The sequence below is a fragment of the Castor canadensis genome, chromosome 8 (assembly GCF_047511655.1).
Source record: "Castor canadensis chromosome 8, mCasCan1.hap1v2, whole genome shotgun sequence".
Classification (NCBI taxonomy): Eukaryota; Metazoa; Chordata; class Mammalia; order Rodentia; family Castoridae; genus Castor; species Castor canadensis.
In genome coordinates this window covers 132091395-132105262 of record NC_133393.1, presented here as the reverse complement: position 1 = coordinate 132105262, position 13868 = coordinate 132091395, and the positions used below count along the sequence as shown (strand labels likewise).

General features: G+C 45.8%; 1 protein-coding gene across 2 annotated transcripts in view; it reads right to left on the bottom strand.

Annotated features, from left to right (window-relative positions):
* The window catches only part of Plxnc1 (plexin C1), a 142589-nt gene that overhangs the window by 25151 nt on the left and 103570 nt on the right, over positions 1–13868 (bottom strand). For both annotated transcript variants that reach the window (XM_074084126.1, XM_074084125.1), the window contains exon 21: positions 13138–13284. In XM_074084126.1, coding sequence (XP_073940227.1) covers positions 13138–13284 — 147 coding nt within the window. The remainder of the gene's footprint in view (positions 1–13137; positions 13285–13868) is intronic.

Genomic DNA, 13868 nt, shown 5'->3' with positions numbered 1-13868 from the left:
CAGTTAACATTCCTGCATGTGGCAGAACCTCAGGATCAGCAACGGGAAGCCAGGTCTTTGTGTATGTGTGAAAACACAGAGTGACAGAATATTATAAAATGAGTCTGAAAGCAATTTCAGGTTTACTTTAAGAACAAATACACAGCTCTACAAGAACAAAGTTTTACCTACTACAGATGGGGGAAGGAGGGGAAGACTGATCCAGGGAAGAGCCGAGAACATTCTATAAATAGCAATTTTCAGGTACCTTGGCTACCCACCGAGTCAGAAGGACTTGGGTATGGTGTGAGAAGCATAGTTATTTCAAGTTTTTAAACCTGGCTAAATAAGGGAACAAAAAATGATCAAGGAGTGAGAATGTTAAGAAATGAAAACAAATTATATGGAAACTGGGATTCTTACCATTACCTCAAGTTTAAGATGCATAAGGAGTGGGGGTGTAGCTCAGCTCAGTGGGAGAGTGCTTGCCTGGATGCATGAGGTGCTGGGTTTCATCCCCAGCATGGCAAAAAAATTAAAAAATAAAAAATATAATAACACCTGCCTCCCAGCATTGTTATGGAGGTTAAGTGAGCTAAGACTCAATGATGATAATAATAGTAAGTCGATACAATCATTACCGTTGTGCTGTATTAGGACCAGCCTTCATTCGGAAGCAGACTCAGCCCACCACTAACCAGCTGTGTCTCAATTTCTCACCTGCAAAGTGGGAATAATACCTGACTCCTGAGTCTCCTATAATGATGAACCAAACTGGCCGCAAAGCACTTAGCATCGTGTCCGGGTAAGGAGCGCTTAGGACGCACGGCTTACAGACCCCTACCATGTTCATGAGGCCTCTGGAATTCTCGACAGTTTCTCAAGGCCTTGTCTCTTGGCAGCTCTGACCCTGGGGAAAGTTACTTAGTTCCTCTCGGCCTCATTATAGGGCACAGCAGCTCTCTGAGGCCTCTTTAGTAAGGGCACCAATCCCACTATTGAGGCCTCAGTGCTTACCACCTTGTCACCTCCCCCCAAATCCTAATTCTCTTACCATCACCTTCAGGGTTAGGATATCAACACAGGCATTTGGAGGGGACACAAACATTCAGACCATGGCACCATAAAAGAGAAGACGTGGTCCTGGGAACTGGCCCACAGTTCTAGGGACCGTGTCTGTGTGGTAGAATATAAGCCATATGTCCTGAGTGCTCATCAGCCAGACAGTTTCAAATGCTACTTTCTCAACTCAGTTCAGGGTCACAGGAGCCTTAGGAGTTAGTAACTGTGCTGTAGCTACTTCACAGGGACTTCCAAAGACACAGAATAAAGGCGCCGTCTGTGTGAGAGCGACCCTCACCTGACACTGAATCTGAAAGGGATCCAGACATTTCTGTGGTTGATAAGCCACCCAGTTTATGGTAGTTTGCTGTAACAGACCGAAAGGACTAATCTTGCCCTATGATCCCATCATCAACCAAATAAGTAAGCAGTGGCATCTGAGCAGGGGTTGACCAGTGATCTCGGTCTGGCCCAGTAAGTCTCCATCCTGGAACAGAGGCTCTCAGAGAACATCTGTGTTCTGGGCCAGTCAACTCCTAGGCAAGGGACTCAAAAGCCTCTCTGCTCACAAACAAAAACAATACAACACCAGACAGAAGAAGGTGGAAGTGCTCAGCAGGAAGAAATGCTCCATGGACCATCTAGAAGGATCTGGCATGGTTAAGACCTCACACCCAGGTCCTTTCCCTCATTTGTCTTTTTTTACTGACACTTACTGAGGGCTCTGAGGCCAGTCATGCTGGATGTGTATCTGTGTGGTGACAGGGATCATGCCTGTGTGCTTAGCGTGTGCTCTACGACTGAGCTACACCACCAGCCCCAAGACACACCTCTTTGAATCCTTCCAACATCCTGGCAAAGGAGGTTGTATTATTATTACCATCCGGTTTCAGAGTAAGAAAACTGAGGCACAGAGGGGCTAAGCAACTTGCTCCGGAACACAGGTAAGCGGCAGAGCTAGGAGACAAGGCCCGGTTTGCCTAACTGTGGAGTTGGCGCCATGACAGACTAAGCTACAGTGTCTCCTCCTGGTGCTCACCCATCCTGAAAGGCCCAGCTTCAGCTCAGCACCCACAGTACTGCAGGCGGGACATGAGGGTAAATGCTGTGTCTGGATCTCCCCATTTCTCCACCTGCAGGTCCCTCATGGGGGAAGGGACTGCAGTGAAGCCACTTCACAAGGGCTTCCAGGTAAAGATGAATAGGAAGTGCCTTAATCAGCACCCCAGCCACCCCAGCTGTGTAATCGTTTTATAGGTATTTGTGAAATAACATTCTGTTACTACCTAAAGGGCACTATTGTCTTTAACAAAACACTTCTTTATAGGCAATAAATGTTCTTAAAAACATAACCAAAAGGAAAAAAAAAATCTTAACTGCATGTAAAATAGTGTAAATCTGCTATGCCTCTACAGCTAGCCGGGTAGAAAAGAGGTAAAATGGCATTTTACAGAGTCCACGGGGAATTCCGAGAGTAAATTCAGACACAAATTGATTTGAGCTCATTTTTTATGCTGCTAACACTTAGTGCTCAAACAGCAGTTTCCTACAGCACGAGCATCATGGGGCTCCCAAGTGTCTCCTGCCTCTTAACACTCCCCACTCCAGCTTCCCACCCAGGCCTGGGGACACCCCTGGACCTTCCTCTGTGTGGGGAGCAGAAATCCATGCCACCTTGGAGCGCGGACATCTTTGGGACTGTCTTCAGCCACTGCCCCATGGGGAAGATCCCCCATGCAAGCACCACCTCTGCAGCTTCCCTGCCCATCAAAGGCCACAAACCCAGGCCTCTGTGCCCTGCTTAGTGTCTGCAGTGCAGGAGGACACAGTCTCTGTTCACAGATCATCCACAGTATATTTGGGAGACACCCGTGAAACTGCACATCTCTAGCACCTCGATAAATGTTCACAGTGACAAATGAGTAGGCAGGACAAAAGGGCTGAGGGCTGAGCACCAGCCACCACCCCCTCCCATCAGTCCCATGTGCCCTCAGCAGCCTCAGGAGTTTAGGAATGACATTCGAATTCTCTGAGCCTTCACATTTTCATTGTTCCCATCCCAAAGGAGTGACAGGATCACTGAATGATAACAGCAAACTAAGCAGTGCGTTGTGCGAGCCACGCTGTTTTCAATGGTGCATATTACTATGCATAAATTAATCTCAGGAAAAGCCCCAGGAGGCAGATTCCAGTATTGTTCTCATTTTACAGATGAGAGACTAGTGCACAGAGAGGTTAAATCAGTCATACAAGGTTGTCCAGCAAGAGAACCAGGCACTGTAGCTCCATGTTCTCAAACACTCAGTGATTCTGCTTTTCAGAATATGCAAATGTGCTGGCAGAGTGGCTTGAGTGGTAAGAGCACCTGCTTAGCAAGCATGAGGCCCTGAGTTCAAACCCCAGTGCTTCCAAACCAAACCAAACAAAATATGCAAACGTTTTATGAAAATAAGCGTGGTCCCAATCTATAGGATGGCAATTCATTTGTGATACTCACAAAAGGCTAAGTGCTCCAGCTGGGCTCGGTGGCTTAAGCCTGTAATCCTAGCTACTTGGGAGGATCACAGTTCCAAACCAGCCCCAGCAAAAAAAAGTTTTCAAGAGACCCATCTCAACCAATAGCTGCATATGGTGGGACGTGCCTGTCATCCCAGCTACCTCAGGAGGCACAAAATAGAAAGCTCTCACAGTCCAGGATGACCCACGCAAAAAGCGAGACCCTGTCTCCAAAACAATCAGGGCAAAAAGCACTGGAGGCGTGGCTCAAGCAGTAGAGCCACCTTCCTAGCAAGTGCAAAGCCCCAAGTTCAAACCCCAGTACCTCAAAAAAAAAAAAAAGCTAAGTGCTCTAAAACGTACACTAGTCTCTTCCCCAGAAGCGTGTCTCTGTGATGGGAGAAACTGCCCTGGACCTCCCTAGTTCCCTGGCATCAAAGTGTTAGCAAAGCTAAGGTGACACAGGGTTGGTGTCCAACCCACAGCCACCCCTCCTCTTTTGCTAACAAACAGCAGTGGGCCCAACTACATCAGGAAGCATCTTTGGTGGCAGCCTTTCTCCTTTTCCTCCACCAAGGACTGGCCATGCATGTGACCGAGTTCTGGCCAATGACAAGGAAAAGGAAAGGTTTTTCTACCCCCACAATGGGGGCAGTAGTGCTTGGGGCTGTGGCTGCCATTCTGTGAGTAGGAGGGCAGGATCAAGAAGAGCACAGAGATGGTGACCCAGAACTCAGACCATGCACAGCTGAGTTTCTGGCCACAGAGCTGCTTACCTGCAGACTGCTCTAAGATGTAATACTGTGCTTTTACAGTTTTAAGCACCATTAGCTGGATCTTCTCTTACAACAGAGCTCACTTTATTGATGCTGAGGTAGCGAAATTCATTCACTGACACTCGTTTATTTTGTGCTGACTGTGTGCAGAACATTACAGGTGACACCAAGTACATCCTGGCACTAATCCTGCTAAGAAGTACTGGCAGACCAGTAGAACTGTGGGACAAACAAGACAAGTCTTAAGACCAGGCTGAGGATGGTATGGGTGAAGGGGTATTTTAGGGGTTCCGAGAGATAGCACCTCTAGCTTGGAGGGAGAGAATTCAAGGAAAGCTGCATGGAGGAGGGGGGCACTTGGATTGGAGCTAGAAAGGAGCTACAGGGCCTGAGGGAGGCCTCAGGACATGGAGACACTTGGATACCAGTCCTAATTAGACTGCTGAGAAACAAGCTTCAGTCTTTCACTCTGGTTACCAGGTCAGGAAGTCTAGAGAAAGAATTCCACTTCCTTAGGGTAGAATGAAGAATGGAACACTTGTAGTCCTCACTTGGCCTCCCCAAAACACTACCTGGTATCCAAGGGAGAAGCCTTGTGCTGTTTCCAGGAGGAAAGGATGGATGGTGAAGAAGAGAAGGCAGATCTAGGTTTCTAATGACAATGACCAGCACTTATTGAACTTTTATCATGTTCTCCAAATGAATCTGCTGATTTCATCGACTCATTATTATTAGCCTCATTTAACAGATGGAGAAATTGACACACAGAGAGGTTTAAAAACATGTCCAAGTTCACAGAGCTGGTGGGAGTCACACCAAAGGACATGTCTAGACTCTTAACTGAAAAGTCAGAAAGCCAGGCAAGACCTTGCCAAGGGCAGTCAGCCCCACTCTGCTGAGGTTCTGGGTCAATGCCACCAGAGGAGACAGTAGGACACAGACAACAGGGTAGAGGACGCTCAATCTCATGAGCCTGGCCTGCCATTGAAACTCACAGAACCCACTGATCTGGAGACCCTGAGGCTCAGGTACCACCACCGATAAGTTTGCAGAATGCATGCTCATTTCCCTGTCTGGTCTTTGCTTCTGGCTGTGATCACATGATAAAGTTCTGGCCAATGACATTAAGCAGATGTATTCTGTGGTAGCCCCTGGGAAATTTCCTTCAAAGACAGTTGGTGACCATCTGTCCCTTTCTTATATCTCTGCTGACGCCCTGCTGTGGGAATAAGGAAAGAACAGTGGGTAAGGGGAGTTTGGATAGGCACCTTAAACCAAGAGAAGACCTGAGATCACAAGAGAGAAAGAGCCTGGGGCTGTGAGGGCATCCTAGAGCAGAGGTACCTGCCGGCCCTGGGATGCCCATCCCAGAACCTCACGCAGGAGAGAAATTGGCCCCTCTGTTGCCTGAGCCTCAGGCCTCTCAGCCTCTGCCCTGTGCAGCTGCATTGCATCTTAATGACTGGGAATTAGGCCTGTAGCTCAGAGGGCCGTGAGGAGGGCAAAGCCATCTGGAGATGCCAGGTCAGCGTGCACAGGGCAAGGCCCAGATGGGAAGGGCCTGGTACTTTTGCAGCATGTCCCAAACTAGCCTCTTTTGGATAATTGTTCAGGCTTATTATTGTCATCTATCCACACCTGTCCATGGGATATTACCTGTCACTGTATGTCTACACCCAGATATAGGAGTTATATGTATCATTTTAAGTAATAGCACAAACATACAGAGGTTTAAGAAATGCTTTCCAAGACAGTGGAACCAACCAGCTCCCCTGCATCTCCACCATCAAACTTCCTGCTTTGCAGACCTTAACAGCTCTGGCCAGAAAAACTGTTATGAAGAATGAGTATGGCCCATCACTGGTGGCTCACCCCTGTAAACCTTAACTGTTTGGGAGGTAGAGATCAGGAGGATTGCAGTTCGAGGCCAATCCAGGCAAGTAATTTTCAAGACCCCCATCTCCAAAATAACCAGAGCAAAATGCACTGGAGGTATGGCTAAAGTGATAGAGCACCTGCTTTGCAAGTGTGAAACCCTGAGTTCAAACCCTAGTCCCACCACAAAAAAAAAAAAAAAAAAAAAAAGAGTGTTTCCTCTTGTGCCAGGCAAGGTGGATAGATGTGTTATATAACAGATGAACAAGAGTCTTTACCACTGACATTTATGGATGAAGAAATGAGAGAGTGACTTGTCTAAGGTCACACAGCCAGTCAGTAAAGCGGCTGAGTCCAGACTGAAATCCCGGACTGTCACAATACATGGAACCACATTCTGGCTTCACACAATTTGGCAGCCTCTGGTACTGAGGAGGCAGAGAAAATGATGCTTCTGGGCCAGGAGGATGAACTCAAGGTGGGGGTGGGGGAGGGGTGAGTCCCCAGGAGAGCCGATGGATCACTTCATTGACTCTTTTACTACATTCTTGGCTAATGAGAGCAGGGATGCTGCTGCATCCTGGCTGGACACCTTCTAATGCCTAGAAAGTAATTGTAAAGGAATTTATTATGAACCAGCAACTCCATCGTAAAAGGCCTCACAGCAATAATTGCTTTCATTAAATAAAACCTATAAAATATATTTCTAATTTCATTTCAGGGCCAAATGAAAGTCAAGAGAAAAGTCTGGTTCTTATACCAAACTCAGAAAAGCTTCTAGGTTTTCCCAAGCTGGAGTTGGTGACCCTGGGCATCCTTGCAGCTGTTCCCTGGGTACTGTGCTCACTCCCCTCCTTTCTTTACTGCCCACAAAAACTGGACTGTCCCAAACTTCCTGGATCTAGGGACTCTGCTCCCTTAAAAGCACAACAGGGACAGAGGAGAGTGTAAAGGACCCTTTTCCATTAGGAAGAGGCATTGATGGAATTTCCTCAAACTTAAGTTGCTCTCATCAATTCTTTTATGCTTGGTAGGTTTGCTAACATTTGTCCATCCTAGAGAGCTTGTTGGATTTAGTTCAAAAAATTGATTTCAGTATTTTCATTTATTTTTTGTTTATTTTTTGGGCAAAGAGCCCATGGGTTTCAGAATTGTGGACAGTGACAAGGCTTTGCCATTGCTGTGTCACCAGGAAAGTAGAGACCAAGTCTTTTGGGGTTGCTGGGAGGGAGGATTCTAGTTCTTTTTCTCTGTTATGGCAAGCACTATATTAAGGGCTGGCAAACTTTCTATGAAGAGCCAGGTAGTCATATTTAAGGGTTTGAGGCTCATAATGGTCTCTTTTGCAACCACTCAACTCTACCACGATAGCAGGAAAGCAACTGGAGATAATAAGGAAATGAGTGGGCTTGCTGTGTTCCAATAAAACTTTATTTATAAAAATAGTCAGGGGCCACAATTTACCCATCAATTGTTGTTTGCTGCTCCACACTGTAAATAAAGGAACTTGAAATAGAAGGCTGACTTTGACAATGCCAAAAAGCAAAATCTAGAAAATGTTATCTCCACCCCAATTTACGATAAAAGTTACCAGCATTCTCTGAAAAGTACTAATATAAATAAGGATCCTAACAATGAGATAATAAGTTACATTTCAGCCACAGAGAAGAAAATTAAATACTTTTGTACTTAGATAAGTAAATTATTTTCTAATTCCAAGATTATAGGCCTAAGAAGAAAGAATATGAAGAGGAAAGCCATTTTTAAGCACTCATTTAAAGTTAATTTTTCATTTTCTACAGGTTGCCATCAACAAGGGAATGACTTACTTAACTTGATTATAGAAAATGGTCTCACTCTGTGATCAGGAAACTCAGAACACTAACTATGAAGTCAGTAATGGTTTGAGGATTATTGCAAGTCATAATGGAAATAATTTGCACTATAGTTGAAAGGAAAAGGGGGAAAAAAGAGCTCAAGAATTGTTAATTAACTTCACTGTTTCTCCACAAATGCTCCAAGTATTAAAAACAGGATTGCTGAAGTGCAAACACCAAGATTTAATGAACAATGGGATGTAAATGAAGTAACAGAGAATGACTTAATCAGGACAGTGGGTTGTTTAATTGTGGGAATAATGGATCTTTGGCAAGGACAAACTAAATGGAACCAAAGGATTTGGGAGAGGTACCGTGCTGAAGAACACGGACTGAGAAACTCCTGCTAAGGGTATCCAGCACTGTATTATATATGCAATATTTTATTAAACATGAATGTCCCCAAATGGTAACCTCTGGGGAAAAAGACAGACTAGTGTAGGCTGGCATATATCTTGAATAAATCATAATGAAGGCATTAAAATTTCTGCAGGCACGTCCCTGTGCTTTTTCAGGAATTTCCTGAGCTGCTGGGCAACAATGGCTCACACCTGTAATCCTAGCTACTCAGGAGGCAGAGATCAGGAGGGTTGTGATTTGAAACAGGCCCGGGCAAATAGTTTGTGAGACCCTATCTTGAAAAAAAAAAAAAATCACAAAAAATGTTCGGTGGAGGGACTCAAGGAGCGGCCCTGAGTTCAAACCCCACTATCACAAAAAAAAAAAAAAAGAAAAATTCTAATAAGCTTCAAGACTTGCTTATTGGTAGGTGAATGAATGCAGTACTGGGTTTGTCAGAACATTGTTTCCCTGGGTACCAAGATGCTCGTTCTCTCAGAGACAGCGGGCTGGCAAGCTCATTTCCTGGATTTAAGAGTTCAGAAAACCATTTCTCACTTCACTTTGATTACAAGTCAACCTTCTCTTGCTAATTCAGCATGCTTGCTACGAGTTATTGGTTTTTCTCATCTCCTCTTGAAAGTGAGGCAAATGTCCTTTCTCCCATGTGGCACATGTTCCTGGAACTGAAATCCTCAAGCCTTCACGAGTTCCTCTGAAGCTTGCCTACTCTGCTTGAAACACAGAGCAAGGTGAGTGAGGGCCTGAGATGCACCAGCAACAAAATCCAGCACACCTACAGTTTTGCAGTAGGGAGGAAAACAGCAGAACCATGCGTCTTCTTCCCCTCCTGGCTGTCAAATCTGAATTCCTGGATGTTAAAGGAAGCCTAGGTGCTGTGTGTAGACAAGACCTCCCCTGAGGGAGCTGATATTAGGGCGTTTGACTTGCTGAGTGCCCGTCTGGAGTGCTGGACAACTGGTGGCTTATGAATGAGAGGTGGTATGAGAGGGAGGGAGGGAGGCAGGGGTTTTAGATTTTGCTTAGACTGTGGAAGTCAGAGGAATTGTCCTCTGCATGGAACAGAGTATGAACTGCACAGGGCTAATTGTTACTACAATGATTTCATGTATCGGAAATTGGCAGGGTGTCTTTATGTTCTAGAAAACACCCCATACCTCAGGGACACATTCTAATCTTAGAGGTGTGAAACCTAACTTTTCGGTTGTTATACAAGGTGCTGTGTTTCTGAGCATGCAGCTAAACAGGGGGTTGGGGGGGCTTTTCTCAAATGTGTCCTTCTTGCCACCACGGGACTGAGCTCGGTCACTTCAAGTTGCTCCTGTGGCTGCTCTAGATACTTTCTGACTTGCCGTTCCTTGAAAGAATTTACACAGACAGAAGACAGACATACACAGAAGGGAGAAAGAGAGAGAGAGAGAGAAAGAGAGAGAGAGAGAGTGAGAGAGAGAGAGGGAGAAAGAGAGGGAGAGGGAGAGAAAGAGAGGGAAAGGGAGAGAGAGAGAGAGAGAGAGAGAGAGAGAGAGAGAGAGAGAGAGACCTGTGTTTGCTCCCCACACCTTGTTTTTCAATTATATAAACCACCTCAGGCAAATTTTAGCAAAGCAAGACTCTAAACCGGCTGAGTGTACAGCCTGGGAGGGTGGGGGGCAGTGAAGTGGGAAAGGGGGAGAAGGGAGGGGAGGAAGGGAGAAAATTAGAAAGGCAGGTTGGAGGAACTTGCCAGCAAGGGAATGAAAAACCTTAAATTTTTTATATTGACCTTCTGCTAACATTTTGTCACACAAGCTTAGACGGGATCATGTGCCTTCTCTCTGAGCTTCTAGTATAATCAGACACCATGAAAGAGAATTTGGGACAGGTCCAATAAGAGGCATTAAAAAATCATTCTTAAAGGCCAGGGCCCTAGAAACAAAGTGCCCCACCCTTTACCGGTCTCAACTCTGTCCACCCGCAAAGCCCATTTTGAAAAGAAAGACAGAGTTAATTTTCCATTTGCCTTTTCCCCAGGGTTAGAAAGGGCAAAAAAATTTTCAAGAGTTGACAGGAATTTCTTCAACATCAAGTAACATTTTGATGATGAGTGGAGTGCTAACAAATCAGAAACACATGGTCTTAATTGACTGTGAAATAAATGTTTCAAAATGAAAGGGAGAAAACGCATTAGGATGTAAAGCATCAAAAAGGACTCAGCCCTCAGATGTTGCCTGAGGCAGGTGCCTCTCCCCTCATCCCACCTCCTCTCCTCTCCTCTCCTTCCTGTCTAGGGGCTGTGCTGTCACAAAGCTGCAATGCTGCCTGCTCCCCGACCTACATCACTGGCCAGCATTGCTCTTTGGGGACTGTCTGAGGCTGTCTTCTGTTGTTAAACAAAGTACCAGCCTCACCTGTGGCTGGGTGATTGCTAAAGGAAAGAGGTGGACTGAGTTCTCAGTTCTGGAAGTCAAGAGCTCTCACCTCATGCTGCCCTGTGCAGAGTAAGCAAGCCAGGGAAAAGGCAGTGTGGGAGAGACCACAGGAAAGAGAGGAACAGGGGGAAAGCCAGGGAAGCCCACTGAGGAAAATGAATTCCTATAACCTAATTAATTCTTTTTTTCTTTTGAAGCAGTACTAGATTTTGAACTCAGGGCTTTGTACTTGCTAGGCAGGCACTCTACCACTTGAGCCAGGCCTCCAGCCCTTTTTTGCTTTATTTTTCAGGTAGGGTCTCGTATTTTTGCCCAAGGCCAGTGTTAGACTGAGATCCTCCTACTTATGCCTCTCATTGAAGCTGGGATTACAGGCTCTGCCACCATGTCCTCCTCTCCCAATTAATTCTTAAAGGCCCCACCAACTCACAGTAAGGTTACACTGATAATTAAATTTCACCATGACTTTGGTGGGGACAAGTCATATGCAAACCATAGCAGAGACTTTTGGGGAATCTAAAGGGCTTCAAAAGTAACAGCAATGGTGTTCTCCGTGGTGGATACGCATCAGAACAACCTGGAAAGTTGAAAAGTACAACCATGCCAGGGCTCCGCCCCAAGATCCTGATTTAATCAGTCCCACGCGAAGGCCTCCTGTGGGTCCATCTACAACTACATCTGCACCTCTAACAAGTGTTCCATGAGATCTGAATTAAGCTGAGACAAGTTTTACCTAGCACTCAAGAGCCTGGCAATGTGCTAAGTGCTTTATGTAATAAGGGCTCTTTTCATCTTTGTAATGTCCCATGAGATGGGCGGGTGCCAGGCCCACCATCCTCATGTTACATGTGGGCAGAGGCACAGAGAGGTATAGAGTGTTGCCCAGCATCACATGGTTAGCCTGTGGCAGAGGCAGGATTCGAACCTGCCTGGCTCCAGAGCTCAGGTTCTTAACCCTTATACTAGCAGTTCTCAAGCAGCCTCCAGGAAATGTGTTAGAAATGCAAAATCTTGGATTGCACCCCAGGTTCACCGAAGCAGAAACTGGGGTGCCAGCTGGCGATTGATGTCTAAGAAGCTCTCTGGGAAATTGGGATGCATGGTGAAGTTTGAGAACCCTGGCCCGGTCTCTCAGCCGCAGAAGGGTGTGTGCGCAGAAGTCAGGACTGTGAGAAAGCTGACTTTCAGCTCAGTTCCTGCCTCTTAGCTGGCTGCTGAGCCCAGACCACTTTAATGGAGGGGTGGGCTATGTCTGCATGGCAGAGAGCTGAAACAGCTGATCTACGGACTATTCCTCACCAGTGGACAAACCCCAACATGGCCCCCGGCAATGCGGTGCCTTGTGCAATTAGGGACTGAATTCTTCCAGGATGACACCGCAGGACTCGCCATCCACAGCGAAGCCACAGGAGCCTGAGGTCCTTAGTGAGCAATACCCAAACCCCTCTGGAATCCTTCCCCCCCACTTCCCTAGTGAGATTGTGAATCAGAGACTCTGAAGAGCTAAGGATCAAATCAAAACACAGCAATCTCTTCCCCAAGCGGAAGTCACAGAAAAGCTTAGAACACTCCTAAGTGATTCTGAGATACTTTCCATGCAGGGGTACCTCTCTGAAATTCCTGAGCTGGTCCTAAATTGGTTTATTTAGAGGGGGCCGTGGGTGGGTGGAGTGGGAAAGGGTTAAAAGGAAGTTCTCCAGTGAGCGAAACCTTCTAGCAGCAGGGCAGTCATCTTCCTGTAGTGATTTAGAGCGTTTCTCTAAAAATATCTATGAGATCACAGTACATTAAGTGCATGACACCAACATTTGTAACTAATCCATGAAAATAAAGTAAGGGCGTCATGTTGCATGGGGAAACGCGGTGGAATTTGTCTTGTGTTACCGTTCTAAAAAAAGACGGCCTCAATTTGGTTGAAATATATCTTCACACATTGTCTTCCCAGAGCAGAGCCATTTGAGAAATTCTGATTGCAATTATAAGCACTGAATAGGGAGTACTTTGCATTTCCTTTGACGATGCTGAAAGCTATAAGCAATCCTGATATTAAAATCTTTGGAAATTGATGAGCACCCCAGGCATCATTACAATGCTTTCTCCCCCAATCGGAGTAATTAAAATCTATTATGTGAACACGTGTTAATATTTTATCAGCCACTGCTTTTAATTAACTAAATGTATGTGGTGCCTCCCACAGGAGGAAGGATGCCAGTTCACTTGAAGTGACCTACCCTTACCCTCACCCTCTAATCCCCAGCCAGACGTCTCTCTGGGTCTGGATAGGATGCTTTAGAGCGAACATACCACGGTACTGAATTCAGGAACCTGCCACAGTAGCCAGTCTTCATTAAGGGTGTACAGCGCTTTGCAGGTGATTACGTCTACAGGACCCTTATTTATTTTCTGGTTCAAAGTTGTCACCAGTAAGTAGAACGGCTCTCCAACAGTCTCCTTGGAAAAGATGCAAAAGCGACAGTTAGCTTTCAGCAGAAGCCATTGCACTTTCTAAAGAATTCAAGTTTCAGTTTATGGCAGGATGACAGGAGACAGGAGGCAGTGTTTTCTAACAATCAGCATGCAATTCCCAAGAAGATACATACTGCTCCACTTGGGATTGGGAGCAAAACCCAGGAACTACTTTCTTTCTTGAGCGCACGTGCACGCACACAGGCACGTGGCACAATCACAGTGCTCCATAGGGTACACACGGTAGTGCGCTGTCATTTCACATTCAAGTTCTTTGATGACAGCCCAAGGCTCACCGCTGGGCTATGCTTATGAACTGTTCATAGAAATGGAGATTGAAACTTTGTTTACATTCCTATTTCATTGCTTTTAGCAAACCAAAAATAAATGACATTTTTTAAAAAAATGTGTAACAATTAGCTTTGGTAGCAGGGATGAATGTAAGCATACTTGAAACATCTGTCAACAAGGATGCTTTTTGGTGTTTGCAGCTTTTCAAGAGGGAAGTAGTTATTTGCAGCTTCTCTCCTCCCCCATGTGCCAGGCCTGTCCCTTGTCTTTCTCCTAGT